We start from the raw sequence: 23,627 nt of genomic DNA, 5'->3' as shown, positions 1-23,627 counted from the left end.
TAAATCTTGACCTGGGAGTATTGTTGTTTTTCCTGAAATAATCTAGGGGAGGCAAAAATTTTACTTACATTGAAAGATGGTGGGGTCTCCTCCATTAGATTATATGCTCTATGAGGGATTTTAACTGTTACATTGCCAGCACATAGTAAAGTAACTTAGTAAGTGCTCAATGAATGAATGTAGAATTTGGTTCAGTGTGTGCCTTGGGGTTTAAGAGTTTTGACAATTTTTTTTTTAACTTAAAAAGTTTCCCTACTTACATATGAATAAATAAAATTGATTTTTTGAAGGGAATTTAATTATTTTAGGTTTCTGTGTAACAATGTAGTTTGACCTGTGGTTAATATTTAAATACGCCATCCCATTGCTATTAGAAGAGGGACTCCTGGAATCGAATCCCAGCTATACTATTAATTTGTTGTGTGCTCTTGAGAAACTCAGTTTCCTCATTAGAAAATGAGGGAAATGTTTTTTCTATGAGCTCTGAGATTCTGATTTTGGTACATAATAGCTTCTCTATATTTGTTGAATAAGTGATTCTATATTGCATTCAATACCTCTAATTAGTGAAAGACTGAAACAGTGCTTAAAAGCGTTTACTCTATCTAAATAGGAAATTTTTCTGAAAACTATTTTTTGGTAAACATTTCAAACTTAGTAATTTTAATCAAATATTGAATCAAATATGAGAAACTTTATTTTTGTACATGTGATCACATAAGCAGCAAGTTTCTCCAATGTATCCCTTTGAATTTGCCAGGTAAGATATCATTATTAACAGCTTTTAATAACTACCCTAAGAAATGAAAACAATATATGAAACCAGATATTGTACATTTAATTGGATATCATATTTATTAAATTGACCCATATTTCATTACTCTTATTCAATGGTTTGGGCCTTCAAAAAATGGCAATTTTATATGGTTCAAACTAAATACATTTAGTATTAAATACCGCGTTTAAGAAATAATATGACAATAGGGTTTCCAAAGCCCCTTGTTCTCCCTTTTGCTCTTATCATCGTCTGCCTGTTAGAGGTGTGGTATTTTTCTAAAATTTAAGAATCTGTATCTTTCCTACATAGCATTTGCAAGTTGTGGTTTAAAAATGGTATAAACTAGTATTTTTGTCTTGCCAACTATCCCAAAGGGCTAGTGTGAATAATTAAACGTTTTATAGACAGAATATACGGGTAGTTCCTTAATATTCCTTGATTATTTAGGCTAGTGGCTTACAAACTGTAGCGTTCATAACAATCATTGGAAAACTTATTAAAACTCTGGTTTCTGAGCTCTATATCCAGAGAATCTGATTCAGTAGGTTGGGGTGGGGCCATAAATTTGCCTTTCTTACAAACTCCCACGATAACGGTGATGCTGCTGGGTCTTAAGATCATACTTGGAGAACCACTGACCTGGGGTACAGAAGAGACTTATTTGTAACAAGGCTTCCTTTATTTATTTATTTAGTGTTTCAGTAAATAAAACTCAGGCTGATGAGGTATCAGATAAATTCCCTTAAGCCAAAACCATTTCTTCGTAAAGTGCTACCTTAACTCCATTGTAAGGTAATTGTAAATTGAAATTTGCTTTGAGTTAGTTCCTACAGCCCCAAATTTCAGGGCAACTAACTCCACGGAATTCATTCACCTGTCCTATTTTTAGAATTGCACTGTGTTCTGGCTTGCCAGGAGGGGCAAGGGTCGCCCTAGCCCTGCCGCTGGAGCTCAAGGCTAGGGTTACTTCTTTACTTGCATTATCAGAGGCAGCACGTCCAGCTTGACAAACTCTGCAGCTCCTGATAGGGAAGCGCGTGGGCACCAATCTAAGAGGCCAAACCCGTCCTGTTGCAGTCGGCCAACTCAACTCCATCTGCGAGTCTTCTCCAGGGCCCCTCGTGGAGTACTGAGAGCCAAGGAGAGGCGAGAAGGAGCCCGTGCAGGTGCTCAGCGGGCAGGTTCGGATCCGCGGGAGATCACGCAGCGAGTCTGCGCCTGCAACCGCCGCCTCCGAGCAGTCGCGGGATTGCCGCCTCACGGGGAGCCACTCGGCCCAAGGACCAACTCAGCTCGAGATCTCTGTATCTGGAGAGGCTCTGCAGGCTGGCATTCAGGCCCGCGCGCTCACCCATTCATCTCAGCCTACTCCCTCGTCCTCGGGCTTGCGAAGATGTCGGCCAAGGCCGAAGTCGGCTTAGCGAAGGAGGCTTCACGGCAGATCCTGGCCGGGGGTTCCGCTGGTAAGGCCGCGCCGCCCCGCCCCGCCCCGCCCCGCCAGGGGCTAGTCGCCTTTCCCTTTGGGTGTCCCGAAAACGTTTCTCACACAAGTCTCTCATCCGAAGTTTTGTCTTCTTCCTCTAAATTCTGCGCCGCCGGCGCAGAGCCTGAACCCGCCGAGCACGAGAGCACAGGCGTCCGGGAGCGGCGGCGGGCGGCGGGTGCTCTGGGTTAAGTCGCCGCGGCGCCCGCGCCGGCAGCTCTCGAGTTCCCCGCCTTCTCGGTTCCTAGCCTGAAAAGCAAGGAAGGCAGCTCCAAGGCCTGCAATTTTGGGGAGGCTTTTGCCTAGCTGGCTATTTTCCTTGAAATGATCCAGTTTCTGTCAGACTTAGATTTGCTATCAGTTGTAGCCTCTTTCTTCTGACTTAACTCAGATCTTGCATAACTCCTGCCTCCCTCATTAAAATGTGTACCTCCGGACTCCACAGGTCTTTTTGCATACTGTGTTTGCTTGAGGCTATTCGTGCCTTAAATAGGCATATTAAAATTAAATGCATATGTTAGCACATATAAACACCTTTGATATAATGGGCTCACATTAATTTATGGAGAGTTATGCTGTGGGGTAAAAAAAAGCTTTAGAAAAATAAGTCTGTTGATACCAATCATGGAAATAATTACTAAGTGTGGGTAGGGAAAGTTTCCCATGAGATTGTTATGTGAACGTATTTTAAAGATATTTAAAATATAAATTATGAGTTGATTGAAAAGTTAATCTTACATACTGTGGTGCATTTTTATTATAAATATGTAAAATAATTACTATAATTTAGTCATCACCATAAAACGTTTTAATAAATGTAGCTATTCTCTTATGTTATGGTAACTCTAATAAACCATATTACATAAGACAATGACTAGATGTCTATAATGTTTAACTTCCAGTAGTAAAATTTATTTGATTTTCAGACACATTTGCACTTTTTATAAGGGACTACTATAAATTATGACTAGTTTTTATTATGTCACGCACTGCTTGCATCTTAGGGGTACCACGAGCAGCCAGATGTATCATTTATAATCTGTACACTTTCCTAAAGGTGACATTTCATTAATATGGCAATTAAGGTATTCATTTTTTTATATGTAACTGAGCTGTGGCCATCCATTATGATGTCAATGTCTCCACTGTCTACTTTTTAGCTGTTTCCCCATAGTGATGATGATTTTGTACCAACTTATTCACCATTTTGGTCAAATTCCACAATGTCCAATACTCTGCCAACTGTCCCTGATTTACTTCATTCAGAGCCCATGATCCTGATCAAAGAAAACAGCTGGTCCAATAGGACAGTGAAGCTAATTGGTGAACGTCCTAACCTATGACTAATGATTCACAAGCATCTATATATTGGCTTAGGTGATCATACTATGTGTTAGACACAGCTAAACTCAGGGTATGTTAAAAATAGATCAAACTGTAATCCTACTTACACTGTTTTGTTGGATGATAAATATTTGGTATAAATATAATGTGTGATTCCATCATGTTCTTGTAATTAATATGAATGAAAATTAGTACGTTTATAAGATACATTACACAGCATATTTTATTTATACATTTAGTATATGGAATTATTGATGAATGATGACAGTAATTTATGCTTTCATCGTAGTGAAAAAGAGTCATGTTTTCTTCTATTTAGCCAATAACATTTTCATAAAATTGCATATTTATTGGACTTTAATAAGTGCAGGCTAATTATATTATATATACTAGGGCAAGGGCCAAAAAGAAATCAATATACAAAACAGGTAGAATTTTAATATATACAAAAAAAAGCATGTGAATCTCTAGCACTGGCATTCTGATTACTGATACTGTCATCAGATACAATACTTCTGTTGTATGTATTATATGATCTTTTGATGGTAAAGGTTAAAAATACAACCTGGCTTTCTTCAGGGGGAAGAAAAGAGAATCTGGGGAGGTTTATTAGAGAAATACCAGTATCTCATGGAATTCAAGGTCTGGGATGCATTCCTGGGACAGACTGGAATCAGGAGCTGGAACACTGAGAGGAACTCAGGAAGTGAACTCTTGCCATCTCTTATTTCTTCTCTTTGTCAAATGGTTAAGCATTCCCAAGGCTGATAATAGGGTCACAAGGAATACTGCTGTAGCTGTTAGGATGGTTTTCCATACCACCATAGATTTGCCCAGTAAGGAGTAAACATGCCAAATAGATTCAGAAAGTTAAATACTTAGCCAGCCAAAAGCAAGTCATTATGGTATTAGCTCCCTGTGTCCCTTGTTCCACAGATAACACCAAACTGAAGAAGCTAGATGACAGGTGGTATGAACAGTAGGTCCCGCTGCTGTTGAGGAGCCACCTCAGAACCACAGCCAGGCCATTGTATACACTTAGCTTTACCCTAAGTGAGAGTAAGGTGGCCAGTCTTGTGCTCAGTTGAAACTGGGGAGATAGATGAGAAATGGGCTTGTGACAGTCTTCCACAAGATAGCGAGAGAAACAGCCTCTCAGCAGCTCCTCACCAGGTTGCTTATCTTTCCTTAGGCTGGCAGAAATCACAGGGCATTCTGCCAAGACTCAGGTCAGACTGTGGTTAAGCCTTGCCTACACGGCCTATGTGGAAATGTCAGGTTGTCAGGTGCCACGCTGTGGAGCTCTTTCCTGTGCTCTCCTGGTGCCTTCATCAGTCTTTTCTTACACCTGACTACTGTTTTCTGCTTTGCAGTCCACATGGCAGATTGTGGTCACCAGTGGCTCCTGAGCTGACATGCTCTTGGCTTCTATTCTCTAGAGAGAGTAAGAGGCTGACTTGCTTTTTTCAGTTCTAGTGTAAAATGCTGAGGAAAGACTCAAAATAACCCAGTGTTGCTCACAGACCCATCTCTGCACCAATCAGCTATAGCCAATGGCCACGTAGATGATTGGGAGTGAGGTGAGGTGGGAATCTCGTGAGATTATTTTTCAGAGAAGCTGTACACATCATGCGATGGGCAATCGGTGTCTTTTATAATAATATATGCCTTTTATTAAAATATGGTTTGTAATATTTTTATTTAAAAGACCAAAGAGACTGATGCACTGACATTTGTTTTGACAATACACATCTAAAGACTGGACTTGAGTTTGTAGCTGTGTAGCTATTATATGTAGATATTTTTTGCCAACGGGAAATTTGTTTTATATGACGAAAGTTGTGCTCAAGACAAGTCAATATGCACTGGAGTTTTACAGGCTTCTAGTCTGCATTCTCAGCTTCAAGTAATAGCATAAGAGTCAGGTAAGAAAATTGGAGCCACTGATGAGAGCTTCAGGAAGGTCAGAGAAGCCTAACACTGTAGAGGGTTTAAGGATGAAAATGAGAAGAGGCCATTGGATTAGACACTTACCATGGATAAGGAAGCAGGGGCATGATAGCACCTGAAAGTTCATTAAAAATACAGGGTCTCAGGCCGCACTCTAGACCCACCATATCAGAATCTGCATTTTAGGAAGGTCCCAAGTCATTGGTTTGTACTTCCAAGTTTTAGAAGCACTATACTAGAAGACTTTTGAAAAATAGAGTCTGTAGAGTAGAAGCCAGATTGCAAAGGGTTGCAAGTTAAATCTTTCTTGGGTTTTATTGCCGACTAGAGAGAGAAGAGTGAATTTTGTGTGTCTTATTACATGTCCTCAATTTAGCTTCCAGGTTTATTTTCTACCTTTCTCCTACACATTCCATTTGGTGTCTGCTAAATAAATCTGCTAACCATACTTAAATGTTGCCTGTACCTTTCCACTATTATTCCCAATTCCTGGAATGTCTTCCCCTTATTTTCTCTACCTATTGAAATCCTATCCATTTTCCAAGGCCTAGCTTGAAAACTATTTTCTGCATAAATGTTTCCCAGATGGCCTCTACAGCCACATCCAGCTTTAACATTCTCATTAACATGTGAATGGTACAAATAATAAAAATGGCTAACATTTATTGAGTCAATGCTAAATGCCAGACCCAGTTCTAAGCTTTACATGTATCAACATTTTAAATCCTCACCACAACTCCAGGGTGAAGAAACTAATGCACAGAGGACCTAATTAACTTGTCTATGCTTACACAAACGTGAAACTGTTTCTATAGTAAGTCAGGATAGAAGAGGGACTAAGAATATTATTAACCATTGACAGACATTTTTAGAAGTTGTAGAGACCAAGTCAAGTATGCTATCCCTAATTATTTCTGTATCTCTTATTAGTTTACATGCTTTAAAAGAACTTTTATCTATAAATACAATCCTTACAGTCTTCTGCTACATATGTGGTCTGACAATTAAGTTCTTGAACTTGTTGCAATGATGTGGCTAACCTTTTTTGATATCAGAGGGATTATTCGTTATGAATTTGTACCCGCTGGACAAACCATTAACCAAGTTTACTATTTGGAAGTGCTGCAAAGGCTGCATGAAAAAGTTACAGGACCTGAACTTTTCGCCAACAATTCATGGCTCTTGTATCATGACAATGCACCAGCTCACACGTACTGTCTGTGAGGGAGTTTTTAGCCAGTAAACAAATCACTGTTTTGGAACACCCTCCCTACTCACCTGTTCTGGCCCCCAATGACTTCGTTCTTTACCCAAAGATAAAGGAAATATTTAAAGGAAGACAATTTGATGACATTCAGGACATCAAGGGTAGTATGACGACAGCTCTGATGGCCATTTCCAGAAAAAGAGTTCCAAAATTGCTTTGAAGGGTGGACTAGGAGCTGACATCGGTGCATAGCTTCCCAAGGGGAGTACTTCAAAGGTGACCGTAGTGGTATTCAGCAAGAGGTATTGTGGGGACAGAGTCCCAGAAAGCAGTTTCCAGGCTCTCAGCCTCACGTGGAAAGGTGCTGGCTCGGTTATTATGTGGCCGTCAGCTGTAATCAGATGGCCATCTGCTCTGGCTGGGTGGCCATCAGCTGTTACCGGTTAGCCATTAGCCACTAATATAACGGCCATGGCTACGCTGGGCAGGTTGGTTGGTTGGCAGAGGTGTGGACTGTGGATTGCGAATCATGGGGCTCCTGCTTCCTGTGTCTTCAACCCAGCCACCAGCGAGAATATGGTTGTATGAACTCCCCTTTCTATGGCTTCGTTGGTGTTCCTTTTTGGCCTCACCATTCCTGCATTCTTGTGCAGGGAGCAAGAGCTGAGTCCGTGCATTACAGGTATGTAGCACTTTTTCTGGTATAGAATGAGTTTGCGAACTTAATTGTCTGACCTCGTAGTATCATTCTCTTTCTTTCCAAATAATTTCATGTGGGCATAAGATTAGCTTTTAGCCAAAAGAAAATTCTCAATCCCTTCAGGGTCTCTATGTGCACTTGGGCAGATGGTGGACTGAAAAAGGACTCTGTCCACTGGAGCAAGTAAGAGCTGAAACACAGCCCGGGCTCTGATTCATAATCTGTATTCTCATATCCTAGAGAATCAGACACCTGAGTGAGAAGGGACATTTTTTCTATTTCTCACAAAGACACCAAATGGATAGGTAGCAAACCTGACAGCAACAGTAACAGAATTTCCCCAAACTTGCTAGAGCTCCCAAGGACCCTGGGCTGCAACATCCCCCTAGGTCCCTAAATCATTACAGTGTCTGCTCACCAGCAGGGCTCCACTAGGTTTCCCTTTTATGCACATCTCTTCCTTGGAGCCAGGAACATTGTTCCACCTCAGACCGTCCCGTTCTCCCTAATGACCAGTTTGGGCTCTTCTATGTGTTTCTAAAAACTCATGGGGTTCTTATTTCTCATGTCATGTAGAAGCCTTTGAGGCCCACTTAGATGGGTATTCTTTCCAAGTTCTCATAGGACTTTTGCACCCAACTTCATCATCTCCTAGCATCTCTGATGAAGTCCCCTCGGGCCCCAGGGGACCCTGCTGTCACCAGAGTTTGTCAGGCTTCCTCCTGAGGGCACACCTAGGCCCTGCCCACACTGAATTCCCTTCCACAATGGCATTTCTAAGACCTTCCTCTTCCTGCCTCCCAAAATCTTATATTCCTCAAAGTCTGCAAGTTCCACTGAGAATGTTTCCTCGAGCATTTCCCCTCCGTATCTAATTTACATGATTACTGTAAATTAGATAATAAATCAGGCAGGACACTGATTTATTTTCCCAAATTTATAGGTGCTGTTTCCTCCGCTCTTCCCCACCCTAGTCCCCTGTATCTGGTAGGCACACACCCCACCACATCTTTAGTCACTGTCTTTATTTTGTGCATCTTTCTGGAGAGGTTTTAGTCAAATTCATTAGTCAAAGTATTCTGGAAACAAATTTTGAGTTTTGCACTAGACACAGTTCAAGTACTTTGTGCAGTTTGTCTCAATAATCACCTTCAAGGGGTCAAATGAGAAAGTGAAGTGAAAGACCTTTTTGGGGAGAGAAAAACCTGGGATTCATGGAGAGGCTTCTGGGAGATTTAACTCTTGAGAGTATATGTAAAATGTGCATTATACTGATGGGAGAGTCCAAAGCTTAAAAGGTTAATAAAAAGGTATAGGATAATTCTAAATCTTATATTTTAAACTCCTAAACTTATATATCTTTATTTTCATGTGATTTCTATCTTTTCTTACCTTAACTCCTAATAGTTAAAATACAGTTAAAAGAAATGCCTTAACTGGCAGCATGTACGCTGGTAGTCCTCTGGATTTTAATTTGGACTAGGTAATAAAGGGCGGACACATCGGGGGGTAATCGAGGTTAAAATTTTGATCAAGGAAAATTCTTTTTCAGAATGGGTGCAAAGGGGACACACATGTGATTTGGATAACTGGCACTTTGGAAATTCAGGATTTGGGAAACTGCAATTGTTTGATAATAAATAGCAGGTTGCAGTGAAACAGGTGAGCCTTTATGACACATCAAAGGGAGGCTGGAACCCATTACCTGGTAATTAGGGAGTAAAAAATTCTCCTTATTTCAACCACAGAGGAGGAAGCAACTCTACTGCTCAAATTAATTATAAAATACCTTTAAGGAATGTGTTTTAATTAAAATGTAGTCTTGTCTCTCTTAAAGAAAATCTAGATCCCAAAAGTATGAATTTAAGAACCAATAAAATATGAATTGCATAACCACCTTTCAAAGGATTCCTTATTTTACTGTTTTTCACCGAGAGACGTTTTAACAGTGTACGTATTGTTTGTAGGTACAGGATTCAGTTGGCATAAAACAACTTTACACAACGTTTTAGGAAAGCCGGTTAAAGCATCCCTCCTCACTCCCTCCCCCACAGTCTTAACTACAACATCTCAGAGCAATGAGAACCTGGTGTTTTACGTACAGCACAGTAGGCGCTCAGAAATGCTTGTTGACTCTATTAATGACTACATATCAGAAGTCATAAGCACAAGCCACAGAATATTATTCTTAGGGTTCTAGTCATCAGACAACTGATACTTGCAACAATACCTCCTTTCAACACTATTTCCTTTCATTGTAATCATTCAGTAAACAAAGTGAAAAAAAACTACCTTCAGGTCTAACATGTCTGCCATCTTTTGAGAGAGGCCCATGATAATTTTTTAAATTAACATATTATCTTTCATTCCAGGACCCCAAACTGAAAAGAAATGCATAAATCATTTTTAAACATCTTTATGATTAAAGTAGTTGGTGTCTTAAAATGGCAATGGATAAAACCAGGTTAAGGGACTTATGCAAGATTCTTCATAATTGTAGACTTTAACTGATTTTTCTTACCAATTGTCTTTTCCTTTTGCTTTTAAATTATTATGTTCATGTCAATTATTTCTGTATTTTGAGGTGATAATGATTTGTGCTCATTGTAAATATTCTGTTAGGTCTTTATCTTTTGGTTGTTATCGATAGCCCTTGTATTACTTTGCTAGAGCTGTCTGAATAATATTCCACAAACTGAGTGGCTTAAAATCACAGGACTTTATTGTCTCATGGTTCTGGAGGTTAGAAGTTTGAAATCGAAGTGTGGGCAGACCTGGTTCCTTTTGCAGGCACTGAAGGAGAATCTGTTCCATTCCTCTCCCTTAGCTTCTGGCGATTGCCAACAATCCTTGTATTCTTTGGCTGTCATCACATGACCTTCTCTCCCTATCTGTCTCCTCTATGTTCAAACTTCTCTCTTCTTCTAAGGACACCACTCATTGGATTAGGGCCCACTCCAATCCAGTATGACCTCATCTTAACCTGATTACATCTGCAAAGCCCCTGCTTCCAAATGTCACGTTCTCAGGCACCAGGGGTTAGGACTTGAACATATCTTTTTGGGGGGTTGAACACAATTCAACCCCAAACAGGCATTCAATTATATTTTTCTCTTCGTATTGTGTTTCTCAAATTCACATCCCATATCTCAAGCTATGGTCCCATGTTTTTCTTCCTTTCAAAGTCAACCTTTGTGAAAAGTTTCTCATTCAGTTTTCAACCTATTATAAATCATATCTGTCTTTTCCTCTCTGCTGAAACTGTTAACTACTGGTTTTCATTCCTAATTTTACTCAACCTGTGGGGAATTTCATATGTGTGATGAATTTTTCTCTTTAAAGTTGTCTATGCTGTTGATTTTTACCCCTTTCTTCATATCTCATCACTCTTTTACTGTCTGTCACCTTTGCTGGTTCCTCTTCTTTCTCTTTCCTCAAAAATTGGTGTTCTGCAGCATTCTAACTTCTCTGCTCCGCACCCTCTATTATCTCCCTGAACAAGCCCGTCTGTTCTCTGGCTTCAGTATTATCTATTTGCAGATAACTCCATGATCTATATTTCCAACTCCTCTGTGCCCTGCAGACTCAAATTTCTAACTTAGACAGTAAAAATAACATGGAATCAAGAGTCATGTGGACTATAATGATTTTCAAAAATATTTTAGAGCTAAGTTTTGAAACTGATATTAGACCCTCAAATACCGTTTTCTCTTTTTGTATAGTGTTCATGCTTATTTTGATTTCAGCCTTTCACGTTCATTCTTTTTTTTATCTTAAGAAGTTGCAAATGAACTTCTCTGGGTGTCTCTTTGGGTTAAATGGAGCCTACCTAATTATCTAATCAATAATTATTATGACAACAGGAAACTGTAAGATAAATCTTAAGTACTAACATGTATTGAATGATTACTATGTGCAAACCACCTTCCTTTGCTTAAATCATCAATATTAATTTGTAATTTCTTGGAGATGAGGAAAGTGAAGCTCAGAGAACTTAAATAAATTGCTCAAGCATGGACTCAAACTCTTCTCTTTGCTTTCAAAGCTTGTACTCCTACCCACTACCCCACCCTGCCTCCCAGTGTGCAGAATGAGAAGTCAGGTTGGCAGCCCCACATAAAGTATTGCCTGATGAGGCCTCTTTTCTTTCTGGTTGGGTTAAACATCATAGTTGCTTTGGGAACCTGATATTGATGAACAATCACGGTCTGCCTTTGGTGCAACAGGCCATTTCTTGTTTTAGCCAAATCTTTAAATGCCAGCAATAGCACAACTATGAAATTGTCCTTATTACCCAGCAGGGAGCTCTGTCAGCGTTCAGGGGCTACCCCTTTTTTTTTGCCAGCCTCTACATGCAATTGATTAGGAATGAAATGAGCCTCAATCTTCAGGTAATTGGTAACTGAATCCTTTATGTAACTAGGAAGATACCAGAATGATTCATTGGAGTGAGAACAACCCTATAACAGACTGGGCAAGACTGTCTGTGCAAAAGAAGGGAATTTAAATTACATGCAATAGGTGTCTTGAGCCTTCTCATTGCATGAATCTGGTAGCTTCAAGTTAGATGCAAGGGTGAATTTAGTTGAATGTCTGTAAAAACTAGAATGGACTATTGTAGGAGGAAGACATAACTATTTTGGAAAAGAATAAAATATATGTTTCAGTACAATTGAATGACACCTAAAATGGATTTGTGGCCAAAAAGTGAGAGAGAGAGAGAGAGAGAGAGAGAGAGAGAGAGAGAGAGACAGCTAATACACTAATAATTTTTGAAATGTTACCAATATTTATGGATTATCAAGTGTACCAAAATCAGAGTAATTTGAAATAAACTTCAGGTACCTCTAATTTATTCAGGAATGAGGTTATTTTGGAGCTTCCTTCGCCAAAGGGCAGTACATTTGCTTGATATCACAATGCTCCTGTATCACAATGGGTGGTCACATCCCCATCTAAGAACTCCATTCTGTATTTGTGCATACCTATAGATGGCGCTGTCTTTCTATAATTTTGGTGATTTGCTATTAAAAAAGGGGGAAAGTATTCTGCAGTTAGATGTAGACGTGTGTTAACTTCTAATTAGATTCTGCCATTGTAAAACATTTGGAACAGGTGCCTTGCATAGATCATAGAAGATTATATGTTTTAAAAATATAGAGGACTGCATTTTTTGGAATGAACATTTAATTATGATTTTCCATTTAATTATGATTCTTAGTTATAGATGGAAAAATACAGGTAAGAGAGACTTAAGAAACTATTTATGTTGTTATAATATTTGTTTTCTCTGCAGTGCTCTTGCTTTCAAATTTAAAGTAGAGTCCTGGATCAAAGAAAAATTGTTGATAGGCTTAGCATAAATGTCATAGTAATTGCTTGAAGTTCTTGGAGATTACCTTGTGAAAATGAAACTCCTGGATTCCATAATTTTGTTTCTCTAAGTCCTCAATGTTAGAGTGTGTATTACACTAATAGTAAATTATAAGCTTATGTGAGCGGGATCTAGAGTGCCAAATGCATAGCTCCCTTTACCTATCTGAGGCAGCCACTCAAAATGCCATTTCTTATTTTAATCAAAAGGGCTTTAACATAAGAAAGTTAGTGAGATATATGGAAAATGTATTTTCTTAAAGTTAAGCTCCAAGCAAGATTTTTTTTTTTTTTTAGATTAATACTGACTGTATTGTGGAGTTAATGGGAAGTATCAGTCCTTGCTATTGTAAAGGAACTTTTGACCACAAGATGGCAGTATAACTTTCCCGTCTTTTAAAACATTTAAAAAATGATTACTGAATTAAACAAATTATTTCTTTCTCTCTTAATGAGAAATCTATACAGCTGTGAAATTTTAGGAAAATTGTAAAGCAGATGAATATTGAAAATACTTAATATAAGAGGTACTCAGACTTAGTGATTTTTTTTCATTGAGCACTTTTAGTTGCACTAAGAAAACATTTATTTTACATTCTTTTAACTTGAAAGTAAGAAGGTGATTATATCAAAATTGGAAGGCATATCAGCCGCTTTCTTTTACAGAGCAATAGGGTCTCATGTTAGCCTGATCAGGCATCAAGAAATGATGAGACGTTGTCTCTTTCCTTCATGCTTTCATGAAGATCTGCATTGGCCTACACCTTCTATTCTTTCGAACACACATATGCTGGAGATTAGAAGGTCAACAGAGAAGCAAAGAACAGAAAGAAAAATAGAGACACCGGTGAATAATTTACATATATATAAAAAAAAGCAGTGCTGATGCTGTCTATGTGACTCTAGCTGGATTTATGTATTTCATGGTTTAAAAATGTATCATCTGTCCATTCGATAGTGGGTATTTAAATAGCCATTATCCAGTATTATATGTATTTATAATGTTTCATCAATACTATGTAGTATTTAATGTTCCCCTCTACATGGATGCTTTTCACAATTACTTTAGTTTCTTTGACTTTTTTTTGTGATTAATTTAAAAGATTACACTGGGTCTGTTTCTTGTTTTTCAAATCTTATGAAGATTGAGCCTTTTAGGTAAAGACCAAGTCTTACTTATTTTGTATCTCCAGGTCTAGCGCAGTGCTTAGACTATAGTAGCAACTCAAAAAATCTGTTTTTACTTAAATTGCATTTGCCACAAAGCAATGCAATTATGTTGAGACCTATTTTGCTTATGTGTCATAAATGTGGCAGAGGTAAAGAAAACACCTTCTAGTTTAGAAGTCAAGTACTTTGAACTCTTTCAAGCATCTTCTTTTGCCGATTGTGTTCCTTGTAGGAATAATAGTTTTCCCTGAAAAAACTATTTTTTGACCTTAGGTGTATCAAAATGCAAATGGTCCTATGCTAAACAATATAATTTGCTTTCTTTATTGGAAGATTGGACATGTAATCAATATAAGATGCACAGTTGTTGCTTGTGTGCAACTATACACAGAAATATTTTATATTGTAAATTCAAAAAGGAAATCTGTTACTTTCCCTGATTTACATAAGTTAGAAATGGATGGCACATTTTTTGTGGGCAAATTAAAATTAAAAAAGAAAGAAAGACTCACAGTTTTCATGTATAGGAAAAACATATAAAGCAAACATATAAGGAAAAAATAAGAAATGCAGTTACCGTGTATGAGAAAAAATATAGTTTCATGTCATGTCCTAAATGTGTCGGTCATGTTCCAGAAATCTGTAGTTTTAGGTTAGTTGTTTGCAATCAGGGTGCATTTTCACCTAGAGCAATGTTATGTAATTTGTGGGCAAGCCACAAAAATCTTTTCTTTTTTCCCTGTACAAAGTGTGAAATACCACTAATAGGAACCCTGAACCCCAGGTGTTTAGGACCTTAAGCCCAATTATAGGGTCTTGTGCCCTTCTGAGGTTAGCTTCCCTGGAGGTTTCAGAGCTGTAAGCACTGGGGGATGAGATTAAGCTGCCATGTGTGCCAACAGCCTGGTGTCTTCTCCTTGGCAATGAGATAGGAATGTTCCAGAAGCCATGAAGGACAGGGTACCAGCAGGACCGGGGTGGGGAGCATTTGAATGTGTCCTCATATTCACAGAGGACCTCCTAAATTTAAACTTTTGACATTTCTTTCAAAAAAAGCTAGACATAAAGTCATTGCAATTGTATGTGTTAACAGCATTAAAATGTAAAAGTAGGCATTTACAATAAACTACATTGTGGTAACTCTGTTAGTTGGCATTGCCTTAATTTTTAGTATATTGAGAGTATCAATAAATACAAGAGTCTTAGGTCTCTTTCAACCTCTGAGAGACTCTGGTTCTAAGGGGCAAGGGTAAATTGGTTCTAGATGTTCTCACTCCAATTGTTCCTAGTACATATTTGTGCAATGAATAAATGGATGGAGGATGGATTGGAGAGATGGATGGATGGATGGATGGATGGATGGATGGATGGATGGATGGATGCAGAGGAGGACCAAAGGGTAAGTATAAACCAAAGAACTGTACTAAAGGAGACATCAAGGTTGGAGAAAATGGCGGTTGCAGTGGTCATTAGTATGTATAAGTTGTCAGCAAATCAACTATTTCTGCATTGGAAAATGGCTGTATTTTTTTGTTATGAATTTATGCATTCTTGCATTTGAATAAACATGAGGGAAGTCACACTTTTAATATATATTTTATTAACATTGTATAGCTAAGAAAATAGCCATATATTGAATTAAAGGAAAATATTTTAATTTTTATATTTATTGACCTGTAATGACATATTTATTTAAATATAAGAATGCATAGTATTGATTTTGAAATAACACTTGAGTTAGAATAATGTCAGATATTAAACCATGCTCTTCTTATTTCTATCAGTAGATGATAAGCTCCCTGAGGATAAGAATCATGGTCTGTTTGGTACCCTACTATGTCTCCAGTGCCTACAATAGAACCTGTCGCAGGATAGGTACTCAAAAACCATTGATTGAATGAGTAAATCGATGACTGAATGAATGTTCAGTTTATATTGGTTCTCAATTTTGAATTATAATTAATTAAAAAATGTAAAACCTTTTAACAGGATAGTAGAGTGTATATTGCTTCCTAAATGATATATTCCATTTTGTTCCTAATAGCTGCAAAGGGAGCAAAAGGAAATCCAAAGGGTCCTAGTTTTCCTGCCCTGATTACTCTAGTAGGAGTCAATCTTGGAGAGACGTTAAATCCTACGTATTTAAATTCCTATTGACTCTGCAAACCGGAATGTGTTTTCCTGGATCTTGACTGTGCATGGATGTAGACCTGTTTCTTTCCAATACTTAGTCTATACTTCTTGTAATCATTCCGACAAAACTATCTGTTGAGTTGTTTACTGTTTAAAGTAGGTTCATTTTCTCAAATTCAAAGGCCACTGTGTTAGTTGTATTTTTTTTACAGTCAATTTTTCTACTTGTCTCACATTCCCCCAGGAACAGCTGAGTCACTCTCACACATGTTCCAGACACCAAGAGAAACACGTGATCACATGACTTCTTCAGTAGGGTCATAGCAACCTAACCTTAATTTTTTCTTCTTGTCTATTAAGTTCCTGGTATCCCAGGAACTTGTCTATTAAGTTCCTGGTATCCCAGTAACTCTGGTATCCCAAAGAGTTATTTAACTCATGTGTGTGTGTGTGTGTGTGTGTGTGTGTGTGTGTGTGTAGGAAAAAAAAAATATATATATATATATATATGTATGTATATATATATGTATGTATATGTATATATACATTGATCTACCTCATTTTTTTTCTCAGATCTTTGTTTTGGAACTATATACTAGTAGTTTTCCAAAAACAGTTGCATAGATGGTAAACTTTTGACTACACTATGGGAGCTAAACAATGAAATAGGTACAACTGAGATCAACAGAGAGGTAGAAAATAGTGTATCCCATCAAGAGGTATCCATGTTGTAATACTGAACTTTACTTTACAAAAAGAGCAGAGGTAATACAGGGAGATGATGTCCTGAGAGGATTCTGAGGCCTTCCCACCTGGCATCGGATCTGACCCCTACTCACTACCGTGTTTCCCTGAAAATAAGACCTAGACGGACAATCAGCTCTAATGCATCTTTTGGAGCAAAAATTAATATAAGACCTGGTATATTATATTATATTATATTCCCAGTCTTATAGTAAAATAAGACCTGGTCTTATATTATAGTAAAATAAGACTGGTCTTATATTAATTTTTGCTCCAAAGGACACATTAGAGCTGATTGTCTGGCTAGATCTTATTTTCAGGGAAACATGGTAGATGTATTTCCTTGGGTGGGCAGTTTAACATTTCTGTGCTTCATCTGTAAAATAGAGATACACTGCAATCTACTTTATAAGGTCATTGGAAGGATCATATGGGTTGATACATGTAAAGTGCTTATAATTATGCCCACCTCTTAGTGTTAGTTATTATTAATGGAGAGAGAAAATGTAAAAGTATTTAGGTATATTCCAAACACTTTAAAATATCTTCAAAGATGAGTGACATATTTTATGAACATATGCTAACTATAATTCTGTCTTACAATTTACAATGGCAACTGTATTTTTTTTGTTTACCTTCTAGATACCTAATCTTACTTTTACTTATTTCTAATTTGGGATGGTAGAGTTTTGTTGCTCTCAAAACTGGGTATCATTTTGGCTTTCACCAGATGAAATTGTTTTTCCATTCCCAAAATGGAGTTATTGGGTTGGTTCTGGAAATTTCCTTTCCAATATTCCACAGAGGCCGGCAGGAGTGATTCTCACTTTATATCCCCGTGGTCACCTTATCAGATAACTTGGGTCACTCCCTTCTCCCAAGACCCACTTTTTTAAAAGAGAAAGGCATGTATATATTTGTGGGTATTCTATTTATCATTCATAATAACTTTGGGGATCTTAAAATTGTAGAATATTATTTGCAGCAAATTTTATTAAGCATTATTAATCAAGACAAGTAATAAAGACCTTGTCCTTAATGGAGTTATTTCCATATCCCACCCCAGCAATAAAGAGAACATGTGATTGACAACTGATAATTTATAGATTAACTACGGTCTTTTCCCAGGATTTGAAGGCAAAATTATTAGCCAAGTTTGTAATTAACCATCTCCTTTTCTCATTAGTTTTCAGTATTTTTCCCCAACTCCTCAATCCCAAGGCTCAGTGCTCTCACTCAGGGACTGTCTAGGGCTTCCCACTATGGCACCCCATGCTTTTCTGACTTGTGCCGATGGCTGTCTAATCTGACTTTTTAAAACCCTGATTTTATTCTAGGAAAATTTTAGTCTAGTAGCTAAGTTGATAAATTTAATTAATTGTACTTTATTCCATGCAATAGACTCCAAACAGTGTCTTTCCCCCAGAAAAAGTTTAAATTACGATAGGCCAATCAGGAAAAGGGATTTGAGCTACCTACAAAATAAAAAGATCCTATCTGCTTCATTGTCCCAAATGTTGGAGAAAGCACAACAGATATCTTTCATGGAACCCGAAGTATCTCATCCTTGCTGCTAATGGTTATAGAATTATCAGTCAATGCCTTCTCCTTTTTTCCTACTGGTTTCTCCCAAACGAACAACACACACACACACACAAAACACACACACAAGCGAGCAAATAATCATAAACATCAAAATTCTTTCTAGCTGGGCCTTAAGCAGCTGTCCTATTATTTACATGCTGACATTATGTTACTGTGTATGCAATCTGATTTTCAAAAATATTTTTTGAATTAGTTCTCCCTAATGTCCATGAATTTATTCAGAAAACATTTCTTAAGTATCTTGTATATACCAGGCCGTGTGATAACAGGTACGTGTGGCTGATCTGATTTTAACCGTGAGGAATGTAAAGCATAGAAAGGGTGGTAACAGTTAACCGAGTCTGTTTGCCAGAAGGCGGGTGCTTAGTTCACCAAGCTTCACTAAAATTCGATATTTTGCTTTTGCAAGCTGGTTAGAAACATTGCATTAAAATACTGCCAAATTTTGTCCCTTTTTGTTCAAACTTTTTTAACTTGAAAAAGGAATTTCAGTGTGTAAAACTGCATTATGAGGCCACCTGTAAACTTAAAACAGTCAAACTGTTTTTTCAGCTGCCTGCATCTCTGTTTCTCAGCTGACTAATACTGACAGATAAAGATGGCTTTCCCCTGAGAAGGATTGTTTTGTTTGTGGTTATTCTGTCACTACCAGGAGGGACAGCTCCCCTGATCTGTAGGGAATGCAGAGATGCAGTTTATGGACAAAATCGTATGCTGACTAGCAACTAAAAAATAATAGTCAAATAATGATTTCATTGTTCCTTCCCGTGTCCACGACAACGGAGAGGTATGCAGCTAGACCAGAAAACTGCCCGGGACTGATCTTTGCCTCCGCTACTACTATTTTGAGAAAGTTGGCAATTTATTCCAATGATCAGACGAAGGAGAAAAATGGGCATTTCTAATATTTTGCTAATTTTTGTGTTTTGGGATCCCTGTTTGTAAACCTTCTGTTCACTAGCACTCTGTCTTGCTCCTTTTAAAAAAAATCTGGTTTATGGCGTAGTTCCGGTGATGGTCAGTGATTGAAGAGTTCCCTCTCGGGCGTTGGACAGAGCTGTCTTTGAGTTCTCTCTCAGCCATTAAACAGCACTGGGACCTTGGGAGAGTTTTATAATCTTTCTAATTTTTTATGTCCTTATTCACAAAGTAGAAATTCGTAATAGACAGAATCTTTTTTCCCCCCAAAAGGTGTTAAATGTGTGTGTTAAATGTAATAATGCACATAAAGTGCTTAGTCTACTGCTTGGCTCAAGTATGTACCCCATAAATTGGCAGTTTGTTGCGGTTATTTGTAATCTTCCCTACAAGACTGTAATCATCCAAAGCAGTGGTTCGCAGCCTTGGCTGTACCTTAGAATCAATCACCTGAGTAACTTTGAAAGATCCCGAGGCCAGGGCCACACCCCAGATCTACTAAATTAGAATCTTTGGGGGTTGGGCCGGGACTTAGGTTTTTAAAAATTGCTCCAGCTGTTTTCAGTGTACAGCCAAGGTTGAGAAATACTGTCCCCTACGGTGGGGTCTTTATTATATTAAAGCAATCAGACAAAAAAGTGTGGACAACTTGCTAACATAGATGTTTTGAAAAATAAAAGTCAGTATGATCTAGAAAAAATGAAAACGTGGCACATAGTACCTTGCATATTTTGTTACAGGTATTTTGAATAACTGAATAGGGAAAAGCCAAATTTAGTGATTTTTTTTTTTAAGGGATCACTTACTATCAACATCATAGAGCAAATCTACTAGGAAAGAAATGGAAAATTATAAAATATGTAAAAACCCAAAGTTTGAATATGAGGAAGTTATACAAATGGAAACTATACTAAAGCAAAATTGTTTTTATATTTTAATGTTTTTTTTAAATGAGTGAATTGAGAGAAATAATAAAGATAAATCTGTGCTATTTTAGCACAAAGATCAGTATAAATTCAAACACATCCTACTTAGATTATGTCTGTGTTTGTTTAAATTTTGGGGAAAACCACTGGCAACTCAAGAATGAATGCTTTTGTATTGCTTAAGCTGAATCAGCATCTTTAGCCATTTATTATAGTATTAAACCTTTTGGAATGGGAAGACAAAAGTCTAGAATAAACTCAGTTATATTAACTACATAAGAAAGCTTGAATTTCTTTCTGGTAATCCAAAAAACATTAATTATTAAGTTTTCAGGATCTTATAAAGTTTTAAAAGTTGGTATCACAAAACTTAACTTTTCCAAAGGGATTTCTTAGCCCCCAGTTTTTTATTTCCAAAGTTAATTTTTCTACATTTGAACATATCACATTATTTTGGTAAGCAAGTTATTTGAATTTTAAGCTTCTTCAAAAGAAATTTAAAGAAAAATTTTTTAAAAAAACTTTTATTTACTTTAAGTGTGTTTTTCCAGGACCCATCAGCTCCAAGACAAGTAGTTGTTTCAACAAGTAGTAGTTGTGGAGGATGCAGCTCACAGTGGCCCATGTGGGGATGGAACCGGCAACCTTGTTAAGAGTACCTGCTCTAACCCACTGAGCTAACTGTCCGCCCCAAAAGAAATTTTTAAAGAAATACTTGATCTTGCATTCAATATCTATTTCTGTGTGTGTGTAATTTTAACCTACATATATTGTTAATAATCATCATAATAATTATACTTGTGTACTACTGTGAGTTTTCCAGATACTTTTGTGTGCCTGTGTGTGTATATATATACACACACACACACAAACACATACACACAGCATCATTCATTTCTTACAAAACCTAAGTGAAGGTGGAGGTCAAGAACTAGGCTCATTTTATAGGTGGGAAAACTAAGGCAGTTTATTAGTAGGCAGTTTCAACTCAACTTTTTGGTTTTTAGTCAGATGTTCCTTTCATTAACTCATAATGTATTTACCAAGCATTCCCAAGCTGCAGATCTAGGCAGTGGGGATCCAAGATGAGTAGGACACAGTTCTTGCCTTTAAGTAGTTCTATACACAGCGCTGTGAATGCATTGTCAAGTTCTTACCCGGTATCTACCAAGGCAGAATGCATGACCTGAAATGGTCGTGGCCAAAGCTATCAACTCTTACAAGACATGGGCAGAAAGAAGGAAAGAACTGAGGTAGTTCAGAAACCCATAACTACCACCTTCTACAGTTATATTTTGAGACAGCCTACTAGCTGCAGGATCAGTCTGGATGCTGATACCCTTTCAGCTGGATGGGTTTTTTTTTTTGGTGATTTCTGTCACATAAGGGAATGCTATGGTGTTTTTCTAAGAATGTATTATTTATTGATGCCTTAATTTGTTTTTCACCAGCTTTTCAACTACTAATGTTCCTTTACTTTTGGAAACTGTTTTGAAGATTATGCATTTTGGTTTATTTTTAATGCTAATTCATCTCACATATTAACTGGGTTTTGAAGTAATCCTTTTGCTGAATTAAAATACTCTCACTAGACACAAATGAAATTCTACAGTAAGGTGTAGAGTTTAACTATAAGTAAACTCTTTAAAATACGTCATATTTTTGCTGATTGTAAAGTCTTTGAGTGAAGTTTTTTATCTTAACTGTCTTTTGTAATTAGCCATATTCATTTTATTTTAAAGCATAAAGAAGGATTCAATTAAATGGATAGAAATATTTTAGTTCTAGTTGAGGATTCATAGATGCCCTAAAGGAAGGAAAGTTCAGAAAGAATATTACTAGTTTTTCAGTTACCGAGTGGAAGCATTTTATGTCTTGAAAATTTTCTTTGAGTGTTTTGCAATTAAAAATATATGAAAAGATAAAGGACTAGGGTATAATGTTGAAAAGTTAAAATATAAGCATTGTTAAGCAGCAAATAAATGAAATATATCTCTTACTCTTGTATGAAACTGTTTTAACTTAATGTCAATAAAGTTTAAATTAGTTCAGACTTTTCTTATTAGAATAAATGTTTCCTTTTAAAATGCATGATAATCATAATCAAGACAAAATTTGTCCTGTTATTTATTTTCAAAATGATTGTACATGTTTAGCAGACTTTTGATTTAAATCCCCAGTGATATATTGGAGACAGATGTTTAGATGACCTCATGTTTAAAGTAATGTTATATTTGGACACAAGATTAAATTTTCCTTAAAATCTTTCCTTATAAGTTAAACTGTGTGGTAGTATACAAAAACTAATCAATGATTTGCAGTGGATTAATGCAATTCCTGTATTTTAAATAAAATTTTCTATCTTTTATGGAATTCCACATAGTACAAAAGAGCTGATTATGAAACAGCTGTTTACAAATGAAAATATTGTTTTTGGCTGGCCAGCTAAATGAGAAACAGATTTGAAAAGTTCCATGAATTTGAATGCAAATTTACCATATCATTTATACCGAACCAAAGAACATTGGTAAAAGACTGCAACATGGTTTACCAAAAAAATTCAGTTGAAGACTGTTCATACTATATAAAATAAACATTTAAAATAGTTTTTTCTTTTTCAAAAATGAATTTTTTTCCTAACAAAAATCAACACAACTATAATATGTGGTTAGTATATTATGAAGGCTTTAAGGAGTTCATAAACAGTATTTAATTTTAATGAAGAGAAATTAGCAGATGGAGCTATTAGAAATGTATAGGCAATTGAGTAGAGTGAAATACATAAAAGGTAAGATATATTCTCTAAAGACAATTAATATACATGACAAATGTGTGCAAGGCAGAACGAGTATGTAGGTATTACTATATTGTCATTTTCAGCAGCAGCTAGAATGTTATACTGGAAATCACATTGCTGTGGAAATTACAACTTAAAAAACCTGGTGCAATGAAAACCTGGTGCAATGAAAACATTATCTATGAAATTTTAAAGTTATTGAGAACTATTAATTTTGAAAATTAGTTTACGTAAAAATAAATGACTTAAAAACCTATCTTGTGAATTTTGAATATGACTCTTTTGAATGCCAAAGTACATAATTTACTTAATATAGTTCATGAGTTAAAACTTCTAGAACAATTGTTTCTTTCTTTTTTCTTTATCTCTTCTACGATCTTTCTCCTTATCTCAGTTTCCTAAAAGTGTGATCATGTTTCCTTAGTAGCTTTTGAAAAATCACCTGGGGAATAAATGCCTATAGAGGAATGGGGTATTACGTCTGGTTCTGTTGTCACTA

The 23,627-nt window shown here is 36.9% G+C and overlaps 1 protein-coding gene across 2 annotated transcripts in view; it reads left to right on the top strand.

Moving 5' to 3' along the window:
- The first annotated feature begins 912 nt into the window (after positions 1-912).
- SLC25A21 (solute carrier family 25 member 21) overlaps positions 913-23,627 on the top strand; it is a 450,750-nt gene continuing 428,035 nt past the window's right edge. The window contains exon 1 of one of the 2 annotated variants that reach the window (XM_033108513.1): positions 913-2,241. In XM_033108513.1, coding sequence (XP_032964404.1) covers positions 2,172-2,241 — 70 coding nt within the window. In that variant the 5' untranslated portion in view covers positions 913-2,171. The remainder of the gene's footprint in view (positions 2,242-23,627) is intronic. The other variant, XM_033108512.1, reaches the window with a different exon arrangement.

The sequence above is a fragment of the Rhinolophus ferrumequinum genome, chromosome 6, assembly GCF_004115265.2.
Source record: "Rhinolophus ferrumequinum isolate MPI-CBG mRhiFer1 chromosome 6, mRhiFer1_v1.p, whole genome shotgun sequence".
NCBI lineage: Eukaryota > Metazoa > Chordata > Mammalia > Chiroptera > Rhinolophidae > Rhinolophus > Rhinolophus ferrumequinum.
Note: the sequence above shows the minus strand (reverse complement) of the source record. Positions and strands in the feature narration are given on the sequence as shown.